At 42.5% G+C, this 20132-nt stretch overlaps 2 protein-coding genes across 12 annotated transcripts in view; both read left to right on the plus strand.

Moving 5' to 3' along the window:
* The window catches only part of LOC143335080 (uncharacterized), a 34108-nt gene extending 33207 nt beyond the window's left edge, over window positions 1-901 (plus strand). For all 10 annotated transcript variants that reach the window (XM_076754206.1, XM_076754210.1, XM_076754207.1 and 7 more), the window contains one exon: window positions 274-901. In XM_076754206.1, the coding sequence (XP_076610321.1) occupies window positions 274-284 (11 nt within the window). In that variant the 3' untranslated portion in view covers window positions 285-901. The remainder of the gene's footprint in view (window positions 1-273) is intronic.
* A 5809-nt stretch (window positions 902-6710) lies between these two features.
* thrap3b (thyroid hormone receptor associated protein 3b) lies at window positions 6711-20078 on the plus strand. Of its 2 annotated transcripts, none has more exons than XM_076754442.1 (11): window positions 6711-7121; window positions 10250-10404; window positions 12645-13430; window positions 14232-14849; window positions 14951-15117; window positions 15288-15399; window positions 15506-15581; window positions 16212-16393; window positions 16962-17193; window positions 17658-17807; window positions 18101-20078. In XM_076754442.1, exons 2-11 carry the CDS (start codon window positions 10283-10285, stop codon window positions 18326-18328), a joined length of 2673 nt encoding a protein of 890 aa, XP_076610557.1. In that variant the 5' UTR covers window positions 6711-7121; window positions 10250-10282; the 3' UTR covers window positions 18329-20078. The 2 variants fall into 2 exon arrangements, with proteins under 2 accessions (XP_076610557.1, XP_076610558.1); XM_076754443.1 differs by having other exon boundaries at window positions 12690-13430.
* Window positions 20079-20132: the final 54 nt, after the last annotated feature.

Here is a 20132-nt window from a genome sequence, read left to right on the forward strand (position 1 = left end):
TCTTAGCAGCGCTTTGAGGGTCCTGGTCTTATTTTCAGTTTAAATTGATCTGTATTAACTGATCATGCTTTCAATAAAATGTGATAAATCATAATTTCCTACAGCCCAGATTTACATCATCAAATTCTTTGCTTCATTTAACTAAAAGATGTTCAGTTTAACGTCATACATGACAAAGAAAAGCATCAAATCCACACGTCTGAGAAGCTGGAAACATGTTTTTGATTCCACCTGGAACAAGTCATCTCACCTGCTGGTTCTGTGTCCCTGCAGAGGTCCTGTGAGTCCCCACACTTCCACGGAGACGCGCCTTACGCCTCAGCTTGAGCTATGAGATTCATGCCACACCACAGCGGCTTATAAAGATAGTGTGCCAAACAAACAACGACCTGCGCTGAATTCACATCTACAGCATCTGCCACAGAGGACAAAGACGAGGAGGAGGAGGAGGAGGAGGAGGAGGAGGAGGAGGAAGAAAACTCTGCCTGGAGGAGAAAAAAACCTCTCATCTGAAATATAAAAAAAAGTATTCTCTGTCTTCACCGCGTGTTATGGTGCAGCATTTGTCAAGTTTTATTGAAATGTCACATACAGATTTTTTGGTGCACCTTAAAGATGACTGACTGTGTAACAGATTTTAGAAAATACAGTATAAGACCCTGGAAATACATAATATTTGACAATGGTTGTTATTATTACCGTCGTTACGATATTGTTATTGTTACCTTAAGTTGAACAGTGTGTGTGTGTGTTTGTTGTTTGTGTCTTGAATTATTGAGTTATTTAACATGGGGAGCATTGTAAGGACCGGCCACAGACAGTGTATGTAAATGTATAATGAGCCTGGCTGCCTCGGCCTCCTGTTACAGGGGATCTGTGAAATAAAGCTTTATGAAAGGGACTCCGTGTCTGTCTGTCTGCGTCCATCCACGCTGAGACATTAGAGGACACTAGAAGACATTAAAAAACATTAGACATAAGATATAACTACAGAAATCTGAAAGAAACTATAAATTTAATGTTAAAATTCTGATATTTTGGCCTAACTGGGTTTCTTTAATCTGGGTCTCTAATAATCGTGCAGCTTTAATTCTACATTAAAGAATTATCATCAGAGGGCCCCAACCCTCAGGTTGGAAACCACAGGACTGAAGTACCTAAAGCTGCACTAATTCTGCAGAAGGAGTACTTTTACCTTTGATACTTCAGGTGCATTTTGCTGATAACAATGACATACTTTTACTTGAGCAAGGTTTTCAATGTAGACTTGTTGTGGAGTATTTTCACAGTGTGGTATTAGTACTTTTAAATAAGTAAAGGATCTGGGTACTTATTCCAGCACTCTAAGTCTGTAGTGAATGCCGAACCAGAGCTGCGTTACAGAGTAAAGTGTTCAGAGAGACCAGAAGGTGGCAGCACAGAATCTAAAGATCAATGAGCCAGTGATGAGCATGATTTCAGTGTGTGTGTGTGTGTGTGTGTGTGTGTGTGTGTGTGTGTGTGTGATATATACTCACATTATAAACATTCAAGCAGTAGATGGCAAGATATTCTGACTTTTGCTCCTTTGACTATGGATCAAGCTCCAAAAACACTAGATCCTACATTTCCCATAATGCAACACCTCCTAAATGCTAAAGCAGGCTTTAGGTAACCACAATGACATCTTCAGGGTTATTTTCTCAGGCTTATCAAACCACCTCCAGAGTCTCAGAGGATGTCACACAGCTGTCTTGATAAGCTGATTAGTGACTAATAAATGTAACATTTAATTTGTAAAATCAGTGCAGTACAAAAACTAAGATATCACACTCTTTACTGATCCCACAGTGGGAAAATTCACTTATTACAGAATATAACTGGATTACAATAAATGATGCATTGATGTGTTCATCATTTTAATATTGCAGCTGATAAAAGTGGAACTTTTTCTAATTTACTTTATTATTATTTATAGTTTGATTTATGGTTTGTATTGAGTCTGCAAAGTAACTGTGTTGTCAAATAAATATAGTGAAGTAGAAGTACATAAAGCTTGTACTTTACTTGGTTGTGTTTCATCTTCGTGAACCACAGGTGACTGACGCCATTCTTAAAAAAAATGTGTATCTTGACACGCTTGCTTTGCTTACTTGATAACAGACTGTCCATTCTGGGAAACAGGATTTCATGGATGACAGTATAAAGACTTTAACAGGGTTCCTCTCTTTGCACTGACAGTTTGTTTGGCTGTGGCTTTCAGTTACACAGAGACGAGGACTGACCTCAGGCAGATCTGAGGTGACGTCCAGCCAAAGGATCAAAGGCGCTTGTGTGAGATTTGCTGTCTGCTTGCTATAATGCACTCTAGCAATCAAACATTAGAAGCCTCGTGGTTGCTCGCGTTATCGCTTCAGTTCCAGGTAACTTTGTCCTCAGACAGGAGACAGGACTCTCATTGCTGCAGTGGCCCGTCGCTTTCAGCCACAGTGCATCTGTCACAGGGTCGCGAGCGTATCAAATGTCTAACAAAATACACTGGACCTTGTTTCACTGTGACCACGCTGCCATTTGGCACAGAGATGTGATTCTGGACAGAAACCCAGGGCTGGACATGTTGTCTGTGTCTGTTTGCTTTGGTTTGGATGGTGTTTTGTAATTAGAAAGCTTACTCACTATACAATGAAGCCAGATAATGAGACCCTGTTTGTCTTTCTGTCTGAGCAGAGCTGCAGTTCCTGGTTCTGTTATATTCTGTTGTTTGACTGGTGTTTGTCTGATGTTCACATGGCAACGTTTCTCCGGTTTCACCTGCCTGAGACAGGTGCAACACAGCTCTATCATCTCTAAAACTAATATTTCTTACCTATTTATGGAAACGTCTGTCTCAATATCTCAACAGCTATTGGACAGATAGCCATGAAACCCTACTAATGTTTGTGATACCCTGACTTTTCCTCTAGCGCCACCAGCAGGTCAAACTTTTCCTTCATCCAGGGAAATTTCACAACCTATACAGCATCAGATGGATTGGCTTGAAATCTACAGACAGTCATGGTTCCCAGAGGATGAATCCTCATGACTTTGGTGATCCCCTGACTTTTCCTTTAGCACTGCTCCTACATCGAAGGCTTTGAGTGAAACGTCGCAGCTGTCGGATGGATTACCATGAAATGTGGAACTGACATTCATGATCCCCTCAGGATGAATTATAATAAATTTGATGATCCTTCGATGTTTCATTTTTCGCTATCATCGAGACGAAATTTGAATCTGTCCCATACTTACTAATGGCATTCCCATTAGCCTCAGCTGTACTTTGCTAATTAGCAAATGTTAGCATGCTTAAACACTAAACTAAGGTGGCAAACATGGTAAACATTATTCCTGCTAAATGTAAGTACTGTATGTTAACATTGTTATTATCAGCATGGTATCGTGCTGATGTTAGCATTAGCTCAAAGCACTGCTGTTCTTTAATGCAGCCTCACAGAGCTGCTAGCATGGCTACATTAGCTGTAATTTTAGCAAACTCTTCTCTGTTCTCATGCTTGGGCTCAGTCTTGTGACAAGGGAGCTTGATCTTACCATCAATGCAGAGGTACATGTGCTGTACATGTACAAATACACACAGGATCATTCTAATAAAGATGTGAAAGTAACTCAGGGGATTATTTAATCCTGTTGCAAATGTTTTTGCTTTCATGTTCCTGCAGAGTTTGGTTTTTGCATAACCACTTTACAACTACGATATCAGCGTCTGTCTGAGAGGGCCGAGGCTGAAGAGGAAGTGTGACTTCAGCCGGAAGCCACAGGATACAAAAATCAAAACACGTCATGTAGCTGACAATTCAACCTGCCCATCCCTCACACAGCAAACAAAATGAGATCAATGAGCAATACTGAACATTTGAACGCCTGAAACGTCTGTGTACAAATACAAAGTCTAACTTTTCCTCTGAGAATCACCAGCAGCCCCCGCAGACATGTCACATACCGTAACTCACACACCATCACAAGCGCTTCCTTCAAACAACATCACTGAAAAGGCGTGGAGTGAACTATTTATAATTCAGATGTGATTTCACCAAGTGGTTGTCAGGCATTGGTTGCATGAGGCTGTACACGTTCTTAACCCCCTCTGTCTTCACATGTTTCTATGAGCGAGGAAGCAGAGACGCCTCGCTCTCCCCTGCAAGGTGAGCCTTTTCTTTTCTCTTCTGCTTACGTGCTTTACATGCTTTGTGCTGCTGTTTTTGTGGCTACAAACCACCTCAGAGCACTGCTGGGTTTTGACTTTGAGTTGCAGGTTTCAAAGTTTCACTTCTTTAATGAATTCGTTAAGTCAGAGTGGGGGTCCACATTTCAGAGGGAACAGAGAGAAAGAGACAAGACAAACAAGAATGAGCAGAGATACTTGATTAATTTCTAACTCTCTATTTTAACTAAGTCTTTACTGAACTGAACAATAAAGTTCAGTAATATACAGGAAATACAGGGATAGATAAATAGATGGATAGATGGATAAGTATAGAAAAGGTGATGTATTGGAACTTCTTTGTACTTTTGCGCCTTTGTTGCTTGTTTGCTCTATTTTGAATGATGACACAAATGCTACTAAGGTCTCATGTTGCGGTGAGTAAAGACGGCATTCCTTAATCTTCCTGACTTTATTTCACTTTCATCGAGTGATCTCACTGCTCAGTGTCGTCCTCTGCCCCCTGGAATTCAAGCCTCCGGTGAGCCCCTCAGCAGCTCGTAACAGTGAGTGACAGACAAGGAGTCGTGTGTGGTCTCACATTGTGGCCACAGCAGAGATTTGTCGGTGGTTAATTTTAACTCTGGCACGTTCGAGTGTCCGTCACCTGTGCTGCAAAGGAAAATGACAGTGAGTGGGAACTGCTTGCATACCTTTGACGAAGGTCAACGAGGGGTGATTTGATCGCTGCGTGCCATGCAGAGCTGTGAAAATTCAAACCAGGTGCAGGATGTGGACTGGATGTCATGTTACTAGAGTGTAGAATGGAGGACAGAAAGTTGGGTTTAAAGCTCAGGAAAATAGCTGAAGTGTAAAGACAGCAATTATGGTTCAGAAAGTACGACACTGTTACACAGTATTGTCTTAAGACAGGATATATGAAATTTTACTGACTACATAATAATATTGCACTTGTACTACATGTATTAATATATTTTATTAGCCTCTTTGTTGAATCATTTTGTGCAGTGACATCTTGTTTGGAACATCTGACTGACTGCACACACAGAAGATTAAACATGGGAGTCACAAGGAAACAATTTAAAACACTCAAACAATAAAGCAAATGTTACAACACTCTAGTTGTTGAGGACTGATTTCAGACTAGTTTCTGGTTGCTGAGGACTGGTTTCAGGTCAACATGTGGTGCACAACCTGAGAAAAAGTTAAAATTTGCAGGCCAGAAAGTGTACCCTTATTTATGACTTAATGTCTGAATTTTGGAGAAAAACTGAATCTGATATATTTATCTCAAAAAAGGCAATGAGTAATATCAAGGAGAACACTATCAGGCAGCAGATTCTTACAGCCTTAGTATAAAAGACGTCTCTGTTCTTCCTTTACGACTGACTCTCAAATCTCTAATAGAAAACACGTCAGTGAGATGAGACAGAATATAACTTTAGCAACTAACTAAATGTATTTGTGTTTGGCCAAGGCCAAGCGGCGCTGAGTGGTGTTAAGGATGGAATCTGTGTGTGTGATAGGAGGCGTTATGAGGCTTTTAGTCTGATAAAAATAGTGCACAGCTCTCCAAAGAGCATTGGCCCTAATGACACTAACTTCAAGCTAAAAGGCAGCTGTGTGTTTGGGGCTGCTAGGAGACTGTAAACAGTAGCTGGTGAAAGGTCTTTTGTTTCAGTGATGTTATCAACCCAACCCAACCCAAAAGATAGTCAGCGTTTGAGGACCCTGACACACATTCTGAATACAGTCAGCTGCAGGTGTTTTCATTGTGTTTGATTTATTTATTTCTGGGGAGAAAGCACATACATCAGCATTTCACTGTTAGCCAAGCGTATAATACCCAGTTCTTTTTAAATGTGGGAAGAAACCTTACATGCAAATCTTGAAAAAACGAATTTTGTCACATGAGAAACAACAATAACAACAACAAATGCTATTTGGTGCAGCAGGAAATTCTTCATTCTTTGATGATTGGTTGATTTGGTTGGTTCACTGGCCGGCAAGTTCTTTGGGATTATGAGAATATACACCACTAATACACATTACCAAGAGACACGATAAGGCCCTTAAGGTGGGTCACGCTTTATTACAGGATCCCATGGACGGAGATCAGGTAATAAAGAGATAGCAGTCTGCGCTGCCCCACAGATCTTACACAAAATAAGGAACCATCAAGGGAAACTTGTGGCACAGTTTATGTTTCCCTGAAACCTAGTGTGTGTACATTGGAGTGTATTCCTGAAGTATTTTGTGTTTAATCAAATGCACAGCGAGGGGGGAGAACAGCCCGTTCATAAGGGCCCTGTGGCTCATTTTTGCCCCAGGAGCCCCAGACAGATTATTCCTGCTATGTCCCAGTGCCACAGGTGGTACAGCAAGAAGAAATAGGCTACAGCTGAAGATAATGAGCTGTACTTCATTACACTCAGTGGTACACACACACAGGAAATTTGACCCTCTCTCCCCCCGGACTTCTAACGTTACGCTTGGTCAAACAACGTCTCGCGAGATTTGAACGTAGCGCCCGACTATAGCATCGTGAGCTAATAGTTTGTGTCGATCGTTAGCTACCGTTAAGTCTCGATGCTTCTGAAAACATACATTTAGCACAGTTGACAAATTCATAGAAGCATTCTCGGATACATCTGATGGGAAGCGACGCAGTATTTCGAACACCTTGCGTGTTGGAAAGCCGCAGTGTGTCCGTAACTGTTGCTAGCTGTGTTGGCAAATGTGCAGCAGCTAACTAGCTAGGTTGTAGCTAGGCAGCTAACATCCGTTGACACTCGTTCCGTACAGTAAAACCAGGAAGGAGGGACCAGACGAGCAGGCAGCTTGGCCTCAAAGGTTGCTCCACTTCTGCGAACATTTATTCATAAAAACGAACCTCGTCTTGTCTTGTGAAAACGGGGAAAAGGTAATTACATCTCAGTTTCATTTTGTAGCTCAGCCGGTAGTTGAAGTTAGCTTAACCTCCTGCTTTGCTTATAGTAAGAGATTGAGTAACGTTAGGCATGCCGTTAACGTCAGTGCTTCGAGGAGCATTACTGGCAGCCTTGGTCAGTTTTAATGGACCTTAGTATTGACTTCAGTGTTGTGTGACCCCGCAGCTGCACGTTAAGCAAACCTAACTGGTTTTGGAATTATTTTGACTGCGGTTATTTATATTTCTTTGCTATTTATTTGCAACCCAGTGGCGCCGGTTCTCTGCAGTGTAAAGATAACCTTACCGTGGGTTGCCTCTTTGCCTTAGATAGCAATTATTAACGAAATTAACTGAATAAACAAAAGAGTTTACCATTAATCCCTTTGAAACTTTTGTTGGTGAAACGTTTTTGTCACCCTGACATGTATGACAGTGTGTTTGTTCAGGTGGAGGACAATGGTTTGAATGAAGTGTAATGCATATGCAGTAGTTATATTAAACGGATATCTGATATTATATTTTAGCGGCTGAATTTTGTGATTTTTTTTCATGAGCTGAACTTTAGGGAATTCTATCATTTTCAAAACACTCAATCTAGACTTGATTTGGTTTTGACTTGAGCAACTCTAAACCAGTTTGTTGGCCACTGTCATTTCCGCTTTGCAGGTTTGACACACAGATATTTCCCTGTGGTTTCACTGTTCTGATGCGTCTGTCTTTGGTTGGATGATGCACACACTTCATTTTAACATCAACCCACACAAGCAGCCAGGGTCCTATTCATGCTAAACTAGAACCAGTTCTGCATATATTATGTGATGCATGATGAGTTGAGGAAGCTGAGAAATACTGCATAGGCATATTTGAATTTCATTGCACCTGAATGTTAGTTTTATTAGATGTATGCAGGGTGTATAGCTGCTCACGCTGTCCCCAATACTGTCAGAGGCAGCATGCACCGATGTAATGGAGAAACTTGAAATTAGACATACTCAGTTTCACTTCCTGCTTTGTTTTAATGCTGGAGGGAGAGCGAGGCTTCACCAGCTTACTGTAGAATGTGGGGAACGTCGATTTACTGGTGCACCTCCCTGTAATTATCATTCAGGGCATACATGAAGTCTGCAGAGCCTGTTCCAGAGAATAGCAGAAGCAGAGATGATGCTATGAATACAAACTCTTAAAAGACCTAATTGTGAACCATAATGCTTATTTTAATGTTTTCCTCTATGCATTTTTAGATGCTCGCCTTAATGATGCATCCTGAAATTTTGTTGTTCAGTGGATGAGCAGTGAGGGGCTTTTTTCCTCCAGACTGGCCTAGGTTGTCAAAAAAGCACTCAAGTGTCCTGCTTTAGAGTTGAACGGACCGGGACAACCCTGTATGGGCACGTAGCAACTATTGTTTGGCACATAGCAACTGTTTGTCCCTTAACACATGATAGAAAACAGGCAGTTCACAACGTTCTGTGAAAACCCCTATTGTGCATTTCATTGGGTTCACAAAGGAATTGAATAAAATGCAAATGCTTCAGACTTTGACTTAACCATTGCAGCAGCAGATTGACGTCATTGGTATCAGGGATGCTGCCTTTTCATCATTAGGAAGTCTTTGTGGTAGTAGAAGCATTCTCCTTGCACGACTGCACTAAAGCACACTACCTGCTCCGGGGCTGCTGCTTTGTAAGAGGCCGGTGCTCTGCTCCATTTTATTGAAGAGATGCATAAAGAGGAAAAACTATTTTGAGGCTTTATTTGAGCATCTTGGGAAATAGGCAGCAAGACGGACAAATGCTGAATTTTGGTTGATAAAATTGTAAAAATGCCTGAGAAATTTAATGTTAATGTGGCAGAAGCTGGCATTAAAATTAAAGGAAATAAATTTTCTTCTCCTGAGGGATTGGGAGGAAATAAGCGATGCCACGTTGCCCTCACCGCTTTAATCTTTCACGTCTTAGATTGTTATTTTCAGTCATTGTTGATTCACCAGTTAACCAGGGGGTCAAGGTCACTGAACTGAAGCTCTGTTTGTTTACCTCAAAGTTAGGTTCTACCTGAATAGAATGATGTTAAGCAGCAGTGAAAGAGTAAAAAATTGCTTAGTAGAAGTTATCAAGTGTTGGGATGCGTTTAGGTGGTTAGAGTTTAAAAAGACATTTTGTGCTTAACCAGTGATTTGCCTGGTTGGGTCTCTTGAATGTGGATGGGTTTGTAAATTTACCTCTGAAAATTCAGACGTCTCCTTTGAAATTAAAATTTTCTTTGAACATTTTCTCGTCGGCCATTGTAATCAGAGTATGGGATGTAGTCATATTAAGATTGTTGCTAATCATTATTGGTTTGTTGATTTTGGGATTAGAATTGTCTGACATTTATCAACCTTTATAGCAGCACGGACAAAGATTTGAACACAGATGTTATAGCCATGGGGACGCCCCAACAAAGGACTTTATGTACAGAATATTGTAGTGTTACTGATATGATAATCCTCTCACAACAACACAGAATACAGTTTCCCACAGAGTTCATTGTGTCGTTCCAACTAGCCTTGTTGGATGATTTTTGTTGTAAAGATGACTAATTCACAGAATGTGATCACGTGTTGTAGGTTGTATCCACTTTTACAAGGGTCATGTCACAGCCGTGCTGTTTCGATTGAATTGCGTTTGATGCTGAGCCAGCGTTCACTCCTGTACAGCAACAGACTTCACATCTTGCTGCGCAGAAGCTCAACCTGTCTCACATTGCTGCCGGCTCATGTGCACATGTTTACATGCTGCTCCAGCTGTCAGTTTTCAAAGCCAACGGTTTAAGATACAGTTTTAAAGCCAACCTGCTGGCCTCTGTGTGTTATCGCTGCTTACCTTTCAATTTAGTTTGCTCTGACGGTTCAAGTTCATGTGAGGCTTAAGCAGCAGGTTTGAAAGCAGCTTGGTGCAGGGGTCTTCGTGACTTTTCTGTTTTGTTTTTTTTTAAACAGCTTAATTGCTCAACATAACATTTGGTATCTGTTTCATTCATATAGCTAAAATCGAGTAAGTAGATTGTGTGTGCAAGCAAAACATTTGCATTAACAGTACAGCAGCAAATTCACTTGTTTTCTTGTTCATTTTTTTAAGGAAAAGAATATTTAAACTGGCCTAAGTGGAAAGATGTCAAAAGCTCCGGATTCTCCTGCTCGGTCCCGCTCCAGATCAAGGTCCAGATCAAGATCTTACTCCAGGTCTCACTCCAGAAGCCGCTCCCGCTCAAGATCCAGGAAACGTCGCTATAGGTAAATCCAGTGACTTCTTCATGTTTCTGCCTTGAAGAAACTGAAACTGAAGAGCAAAACTATTTTATATAAATGATGTAGGGTATATTATTCAATACAGTGTTGTAATATGAAATACTATGATGTATAATATAAAAAAAGTGAACTTACCAGGCGCCCTCCCACTGAACTATCTGTAGTCCAGTTGTACTGTGGGTAATTAAGGTGGCAGGTTTTGACAAAGCAGAATAGTGTGTGGAATAGAAAAGACAATGCAATGCTAAATAGGTGGAGTACTTATTTAAGTAGTCTGTCTATGGTCTGGAGCTGCCACAGGGTTTTATTTGTTCTGTGGTGAGTGAGTTACCAGATGTCTTATATAAGCACATTCAGGGTTTATTTCAGTTAACACTAGTTACACTCAAATGAAACTGAAAGTTAGTTGCTTGTTGTCTTGTCACTGGGCCATGCTCTTTCTAGGTTTTCTCTCAATTTGCATAAATGCTTTTCCTGTGTGGGAACAACAATTTGCATCAGCTCATCTTCATTCTTGTTGGCAGTGGCAATCTCTAATCATCATTTCTGCCATGTGTTAGAATTTAAGATATCAGCCAATATACCCCCTATAATGTTTTAATTAAATTCAATGTTGTGTTGTTTACTCATTTGAATGAGGGAGTGCTTCCCATGCTGGCTGCGGCGTTGTCAGGCCATGTTTGTGTTTGAAGCTCAAAGGTTGAGCACTTTCACAGACAGCGAGTTGTTGGAGTGGATTTTTTCCATGAAGAGCAATGCTACACTGCATGTCAATGATTGTCAAAGGGAAAAGGAGTGGAGCAAGTACTCTTAACCTTGCTGTGTCTCCCTCCCCCTTCACTGCCTCCTCCCTCTGGATTAGAGCAGGTTGTGTCCTGGGTGTACCCTTCGTTCAGCACTTACAATAAGGCGACACAGTCTGTCCTGCTTGTGAGAGTACACTGTATTTTATTTTTACTGCAGCACAGTCCAGAACTGCTCTGTTCCAATGAAAATTTGCAAGGGGTAAGCAGAGAGGACAATTGTGTGTTTGCATTGATGTTGTTGGCATGTACTTGCAGTCGTCATGGTTTTGTGTGGTTTTACAGGCCATCAGGACAGGTGCAGTGTTAATATTGTTATTGTTTTAATGCCATATTGGTCTATAGGTGCTGCACCTTCATCAGTCTTTTAGTGTATGGATGATATGCTGTGTAAAATTAAAAGTGCTCATATTTCTTGAAGCAAACAGGAGAAAACTGATTTTTGGCATTATCAATTGAATGCATAATGGTTCCAGTGGCAAAAAACACAGCATGATACACACAGTTTGTGCTGCTGTAGACGGCTTCGTTCAGTGACATTATTTACATACATCTCAGCAGGTTTACATATAATACATATTCCCTCAGCTGAAACTCTCGCCCTTAAAGAGTATCGTCAGTAAAAGGTAGCTCTTTCTGTAGCTGATTTAAATCAGAAGTTCTGAACATAACCTCCTCCAGAGCACGTTAGGAGCACGAGTTACCATTGATCTGTCCAGGTTTAGAGAGAGACACCTCTGTGACATTGAAAACTCTGACTTTAGGTTCTACATTCCTCACTAACCCATAAATTTTGCTTTGTAGTACGTTCTATACTTGTGCTGCGTTAACATTACCTAAAATATGGTTTTGGGACCTCCAAGGGCCATTGTTTACATCTCCACAAAAAAGTGAGCCATTGTTTATCGAAATGATTTCAGTCTCAAAGATTAACACAACAGAAGTAGATGGAGGAGTTTCATTCTCCCCAGTGGTGCAGTCAGCATTTGCTGTGGGCTCCATCTGCTGTTCAGAAAACTGAATCATCAGTCCCATCTTTTAAATGCTGTCTTTTAAGTGTATAATATAACACAGAGCTGCAACTAACAATTAATTTGATTGTCCATTAAGCCTTTGATTATTTTCTGGATTAGTCGATTCATAATTTTGCATAAAACATGAGAAGCGGCGTAGAAAATGTCTATTTGTCTGACAAAATGCCAGGGATACTGAATTTACTGTTATAGAGAATAAAGGAGCATATTTTAACTTTTGAACAGTTGGAATCAGTGAATTTCCAACATTTTTTCTTAAAAATGGCAAACATCAGGTAAAGTTGTTGCTCTCAGCAGACTAATCCCTTAATCCAGTAATTGTCCACCTCATGCTTTGCCTTCAGGAACATTATTGTTCTTCCTCTGTCTGTTCTCTCTTCTCTGTCAGTTCTAGGTCTCGTTCTCGCTCTCGTTCTCATTCTCCGTCCTACAGAAACTATCCTACCAGGGACTATCAGAATAACAGAGGTGGGTTCAGAGGCTACAACCGAGGCTACCGAAGACCCTACCACTACCGTGGCAGGAACCGAGGCTATTTCCAACGCGGCCATTACCAGAACAGGGGAGGAGGCGGCGGTTATGGCTATAAGGCCAATTGGCAGGGCGGCGGTGGAGGTTGGCACGATCGCCACCACGACCAGGACCACCACTCACACAGCCCCCGGAGGGGACGCTCACGCACACCGAGGAAGCGCTCAGGCAGTCGGAGTCGCTCCCGCTACTCTGACCGCTCGTCTTCGGGGAGATCTCGACGCTCCAGGCGCTCCAGCTACTCTTCGCGGTCCCGGTCCTCATCACCACGCCATCGCAGCAAAGGCAAGCCTGGCGCCAAGGAAGCTAAGGACAAGCAAACAGAAAATCAACCAGAGAAATCAGGTCAGGCAGCAGACGGCACTGCCATCGAGAAGGCCTCTGGAGGGAAGTGGATTGACTATGACACCAGCCCTAAAAGAACCACTCCGGAAACTAAGAAGGAGGACGCTTCCGCTGGTTCTGATGGCAAAGGGCCTGGGAGTGGCGGTCCTCTGTGGAAAACCATCGGCAGCCCGTCGCCCCCTCCAGCAAAGAGCCCCACAAAGTCTGGACAGACAGCCTCCTTCAGCGGCTTTGGGTTCTTCTCAAAGGAAGAGGCCAAAACTGGAGATAACACTATGATCTCTGCTGCCTTCAAAAAGTACGTCCATCACTTTTTAACTGGTTTGAATGTGATTACTTTCTTTTTCATTTTCTTAACAATTTATCAAAGTTATTTTTCTTTCGAACGTGTTTAGCCTTTTTCAAAGACCCTTGGAAGAATACAGTTTAAGAAGGAAAACATAAGACTCCTGATTTTAAGTGCGTTGAAAATGTAGCCGGCTGTTGTCCTTTTCTGAGAGGAAGTTGTATGAAACGTTGGTGGTTATGTGAGTATAATTATTGCAATTTGAGTCCTGGCCTGCACTGTTTGCATTAGGGATGGGCTTTTTAAAAATGTTTTAAAAACCTTGTGGCACAGTGAAAATATAATACAAACACTGTCAACATGTAATATTAAAGTTCTGAGGCAGTAAGTGAGTTAGTCTCTCAACAGCTTTGCTTTGCATAATAATCCAGTTAAAACTGTGCTGCATTGTTAGTTTTGATTTAAATTAACATATCATGCACATTATGAATGCCCTGTTTGGTGGATCTGTTTGCAAACTCGCTTTTCAGGCCATCCTCATCACAAAGTTCTGCCACATTTACTGTTAAAAGAATGTGTGAAGTTTCATTGTTTTTGCATCAGATGACAGAAGTTAATAATCCAATGAATAACATTATAAGTGTAGTTTCTTGCCCATGTGCCCATCCTTGATGTGTTTTTTCTTTTTCAGTTTGTGAGAATGTGTATTTTCCACTGTCTAATCTCAGTCTGAAGTATTGTTGTTAAAATGAGCACATTAGTGATGTTCATGGCGTTGCAGGCACTGAAGTTGAGTTTGGTTCTTTGTTTCAGGTTCTTGGCTGAGAATAAAAACAAAAAGCAGGCCGCTGAAAAGGAGAACGGTCGCGACAAGGAGCAGAGCACCGTGGACAGAGAGCGAGAGAAAGGAATCAAGTCTGGAGACCTTTTCAACATCTTGTCCACTTCCTTCACCGACTCGAAGGAAGACAAGACTGTGCCTTTCTTTGACGCTGGAGAAGAGGAGTTCCTCAAGTGTCACGGGCTGAAAGAAAGGGACATTGAGGAGGATGGCGAAGCCAAAACCACCCTCACAGCTCGGGACATTTTCGGGAAATGGGGTGACGAGCCAAGCTATTCAACATCGTACCCGTCAATAAAAGAGAAAAGCCGGAGAGACGCCGAAGAGGCAGACACCCTGGATCCCATGGAGGAGGAGATGTACCGCAGCCGCAAGCACGGCTCCAAGAAAGAGGACAAGCCCAAGAAGAAGGAGAAGAAAGAAAAGGAGAGGCCCAGAAGGAGTCCGTCCCCTCCCGCAACTTCCAGAGAGAAGGAGCGGCCGCTGTTCCCCGGCGCTTTCCCTCCTCGTGAGGGGTCACCTGCCCGACACCTGGCTGCATCAAGGGAGGACTTTGAACTGAGAATCGGTTCTTCAGATGAAATGCCCAGGTATGAGTCGCAGTATTCGATCACACAATGCACACTGCGAGAAAATAAAAGACAACCCCCCCATTTTTAACCCATGCTCCTCACTTCCTCTGCCCTCTCAGCTCTTCCCTGTCTAAAGATCGCATCCTGCCCCGAGATCTGATCAATCCCACTAAGAAAGATCCGGAGTTTCGTTCCATTTTCCAGCACATTCAGTCAGCACAGCTCCGTCGCAGCCCCTCTGAGCTGTTTGCTCAGCACATAGTCTCAATTGTGCACTACATCAAAGGTAGAGTATGATCTGTGCCGGCTCCGTCTGCCCTCTACAGACTCAACGTAACGAGACAACAGCAGTTTGGAAGGTTGACGAGACCCTCTGGACATTTCATTACCTGAATATGTTTAGTTTGTTGGCGCTGCTGGATGTGGAATAACATTTCTTTTGTTCCTTATTTTCAGCTCAACATTTCCACTCCTCAGACATGACTTTAAGTGAGCGGTTTGCCATGTACCAAAGAAAAGCTGCAGAGGTAGAAATGAGGAAGCCAAGGAAGAGCCCAGAAATCCACAGGTATCGAAAACATGAGCAGATCTTCAGTCATTTATTCAACATCTCCATCGTGCGCTCTCCTCATAATCCTTGCCTGCTGACATTAGAGCTCTCCCTCCTCTCTTAGGAGAATTGATGTTTCCCCCAGTGCCTTTAAGAGGCACTCTCACCTGTTTGAGGATATGGAGGAGTCAAGCTACAAGGTGACCAGCCCTTTTGAAATTTGACGTGTATGGAGCAAGCAAATTTGAGACGATCCAAAGCAGCAGTGTTCAGCTTTGTGCTTTTCTTTCAAAGGATGCATATTTCTAAATCAAAAGAGCCCAATTGTGTTTTGTAAGTGCCAAGCAAGCCCCCCTGCCTATGAGATATGGTTATTGATTGGGTATGTACGAACCCAAGGCTTAAAGGAAGTGAATTAAGATCCTGAGTCCAAGCCTCTCAAGGGACGCTTATCAGTGCCTTTACCTTGTAAGTATTTTTCTTGAAAAGAAAAAATCAAGCCACAAAAAAATGAAATTCTATTTATTTTAATAAGCTACATGCATGCTGCTGGTTTCCACACATACTTTTATATTGACTTGTGAAAGTAATTTTTTAATAAGTGAGCATTCTGCATTGTTATTTATGTTGCTAGTGTTTAATGTAATATGTTAACCACAAGAGGAAACACAGTGCTTTACATAAGTTGTGCCTCTTTATGTGTTCTGTGTCATCAGTATAACATTTTACAGTCTGTAGTAATATGTGTGCTTGATTGCTTCATTCAAAAATAGCCATCATCAGTATTACAAAGGGCTGCTGGAGTTGCTGACAAAGACGTATCTCTGCAGGATCCAAGTCAAAAGTTCAAAGGCGACGTGATGGACCTTCGCCTGGATATTGAAAGGCGTAAGAGGTTTGCAGGGAAGGAGCGTGACTACAAGCGTGAGGGCGGCAGGAGCCCAGGAGGCTCCCGAGGACCGAGCAGAGAGAGGTCCTCTGAGAAATCCGGGAAACACCACAAGAAATCCAAGTACGTTCAGCGTGTTGTCTCAGCGTCTCCACTAGAGGCTGACACAGTCCAGCGCTCGCATGGGAGGTGCTGGAGGAGCGGTTACTGTGTGTTAGGAGACATGGTGCCATGTTTGAGGACTAAGACGACCATCACCACCTCTTCCTCTCTTCACACTTTAAGTCTAATTTAAACAGCTTACTGCTGCAAAGAGTCGTGTGCCTCTCAGGCCACACGGTGACAGTGAGGATTAACTAGAAATACATCGCATTTCCTGTTTACTTTCAAAACAAAAGCATCCTTGTGTTTCGTGGATGGACAGCTTGGTATGAAGCAACAGCAGGGAATGTGTGATTTGCTGGGTACTGCAACAGTGTAATGGTTGAAGAGTCATACATATTTAAAGTGTGAGACATTTGGAGAGTTGTTTGTGTGAGGGAGGAAGAGGTGAAACCATCAGTCACGTCTCCTCTAACTATTGTAACCACTCCTCAAACCACAGCCTGCACATTTAAAGTGTTTTGACACATTTTTGGCTATAAAACTTCTATTTACGCCACTCATCCAACTTTTATGTTTGTGCTTACAGGAAGGGCAAAAAGAAGCGGGATCGCTCGCCATCCTCCTCCTCCTCTTCATCCTCTCCGTCCCCTTATCCTCCACCTTTCAGAGGTAAGGAGTACATGGGAGAGGGGATGGAGCACTCGGAGGAGGGCTACGCTCAGTCTCGTTATCCTCCGCGGGACTACAGCGGGCCCGCAGACAGGGGGCCTCGAGATTACGAGGGCCACGGCGCAGAGCGAGGCCGAGGCCGCGGATTTGTAAGTTCCTGTCCGAACTTTGTTCACGTCTTCTGCTGTATTTGTTTTGTTTTGTTTTGTTTTTTTCTTTACCGAGGTACTGACATCTCATCTTCTTGCAATTCTCTGTCCTAATGGCATCACAGTAGACTACGCTTCTCTGCTCTGTTCCTTCCTCCTAATAAAGGAACATAATGTGGATGGTGATGATAATGATGATGACACTATCATACATATTCCATGCACTACCTGATTTTTAATAAGGTAATGTAGCGCATATGAGTGGAATTTCACCTCATCACTAAACAAATGCCTGATTTCCATCAGTATGGCTTTTATTTGTGTGTTCTGTCCTTCTCATCGTCCCTGGGTCGATTTTTGACTTTGACTTGGATCAAGTTTCTAACATATTCTTCCATCTTATTGTGGAAAATGTGTTTGTTGCTCGAGTGCATGTTTAAATCCGCCTGTTGTTTTGATTTCAGTTCCCCAGAGTGAGAGGGAGAGGTTGGTCCAGGGGAAATTATCCCGGCAACAACAGCAATGGAAACCCTGCTAATATGAATCCTCCACTGCGCCCTCCAGAGGAGGAGTGGGACCCTGAATACACACCCAAGAGCAGGAAGTATTACCTGGTGAGTCTCATTCATATTTACTGGCATACAGACATTTAAAACATACTTATGAATATTGTAAGACTTTTCTTCTGATAATTCTTACACATTGGTCCTTTAACCAGAGTAAAGGCTGTAATCTTGACTTTGGAAGGAGCTTCCTTTGCATTTCTTTCATTTATTTAAAGCAAAAATGCTCAAAATGTGTAAGCAAATATCAAGAAGGTTCAAGCTAGTTGAGATCTGGTGGGACAAGACCAGCACCTGGTTTCATGATCCTGACTTCTGATTTTCCTCAATGTGTCCCCTTCCAGCACGACGACCGCGATGGCGAGAAAACCTGGATAGACAACCGCGGAAGAGGCCGCGGCTCCTTCCCGGCTCGCCGGGGACGCTTCGTCTACCGCAAGGGAGGGAGCAGCCCAAAGTGGACCCACGACATGTTCCAGGGGGGAGAGGAGGGGGAGCTGGGAGACGACAATATAGAAGTAGAGCGTAAAGAAACCAAGAGCGCCGGAGACGCCTCCGCCCTGAAGCAGTAGACCATCACACGTGTTGATGAGCGTAGGCGATGAGGAGGGGGGTTATTCTCTGTTGTCCCCTCCAGTCATCCCATCGTTTAACGGTTAAAATGTGTTCAGTGAGTTCGAGACTGCTCAGTTAAGGTTAAGAAGGAGCCGACTTGAAAGAGGAGCAGCACTCTGTGACTTTTGTATGTGAGGTTTCAGCTTCATTTCAGAGCGTCTTTTCTTTACGTGAAGGTGAGTTTTGTTTTGCAGGCGGTCCACTTAAATGCATCTTTTTAAGGGAGAAATTACCGAGGCAACAAAGTTCAAAGATCAATATTCTCTGAACGCAGGAGGAAATATGACATGAATTTGTGCCTTAGAAAATAAAAATACAGTAATGTGTAACGTGTTTGAAGCAATGGCTGTAAATAAAGATGGACGACGCGTGTCTGCTTCCTCCTGCTGTCCAGAAGTGAAGCCAGAACATCCAGGATGCAGGCGCCATATTGAGATCCCGCCCCACTCAATTGTGACAATACACCCCCCTTTATGTCCTCAAATAACTCATTTAAACAAAACTTAGCAGAAAAACAACCTAAAATGACAAACTGTCTTTGGGAAAAATTTATTTGATGTACATTTAATTATTATTTTTTTTTTATCTAGTTTGGCCCATTTCCCCTCTGCTAACGAGGAGGAGGTGGGGTTTATGAGCAGCCACCAGGGGGCGATCGAGATGTTTTGGCTTCACTTTTCCGGAAGCTGCCGCATCGGCCATCTTTACGTTAGCGGTTTGAGGGTAGAGCCCCGGCTGTGAGAGGCACAGCCCTGTTTGTCAGTGTGTGAAGGCGTTAATCGATGTCCGCCTCATTGTTTCGGTTTGATTTTGGGGGCTGGGATTTATCTCCGATGTTACTGCATGATTCATACCTCGCTCCACGGGACCAATCAGCAGCGGGCTCAGGGCTCCTGATCGTCAAATTATCACGCATTAAAGTTACCATCTGTGAAACCCCTCGGTGATGTTAGTCACTTACATTATCCAAGCCTTTTCATATCGTGCCGCTTCACCTGTGCGTCTCATTGGGAAGTGAAGACATTTTAATGTGTGTGTGCTGCAGTATGTTCTCATTGATTGTGGACGTTCTCGGGTAAAGAGGAGTGTGAATTGTAAAGGCACCAGAATCCCCTGATTTGCTTTAGACGAGTAAACATGTAGGTTTTCTTCCTCTGTCATACTGTTCCTTTAGATTTTTAAGAAAAATGGATAGTTATTACAAAAGGCTAATATGTGTATAGAATTGTTAGACCTAAATTATTGTAATCTTAACATCCGAGGGAGAGAAAAATAAGAGCTGATTGTTTTCTTCTTGCAGTGATCACCTCCCAAAAAAGATCCATAGTGTAATCTTCTATCAGAGGAAACCCTCAAATCTGTGACTGATCTTTTGTCCGAATCAAAGGTGAAAGTGTATATTTTTAAGAGGAGGTGGCACAAAGCAGCAGAACCATGCCGACTTTGTCAATCTCACTGTGCTGCTTTGGCCCACTTTTGACTGTACATACTGCATGTACTGAACAACTGTAGGACTGTCGTTTTCTTTTTGTTTTATCCGACGCTGAAAACTTTTTTACTGTTCTCGAGAGCTTTGAAGTACTTGTCTTTTAATTTTCAATAGATTTCTCTTTGATTCAGGGCGATTCTGTGAGGTTTTTTTTTTTTCTTTTTCAGATCTACAAATGAACAGACTGTAGAAACATTAAAACAGCCCGCTGTGTTCAATGGTTTGTCTCGTACTTCCTTGTTTGGGGTCTCACATACCCACTGCTGTTTGAG

The sequence above is a fragment of the Chaetodon auriga genome, chromosome 17 (genome assembly GCF_051107435.1).
Source record: "Chaetodon auriga isolate fChaAug3 chromosome 17, fChaAug3.hap1, whole genome shotgun sequence".
NCBI lineage: Eukaryota > Metazoa > Chordata > Actinopteri > Chaetodontiformes > Chaetodontidae > Chaetodon > Chaetodon auriga.

What these genes read in the sequence shown, in the direction of transcription:
- thrap3b (XM_076754442.1), top strand. Translation starts at nt 10,283, where the DNA reads ATGTCAAAAGCTCCGGATTCTCCTGCTCGGTCCCGCTCCAGATCAAGG. An exon ending in TCTTCAGATGAAATGCCCAG is followed by an intron (nt 14,850 to 14,950) that starts GTATGAGTCGCA and finishes CTGCCCTCTCAG; the next exon opens with CTCTTCCCTGTCTAAAGATC. An exon ending in AGAGCAGGAAGTATTACCTG is followed by an intron (nt 17,808 to 18,100) that starts GTGAGTCTCATT and finishes GTCCCCTTCCAG; the next exon opens with CACGACGACCGCGATGGCGA.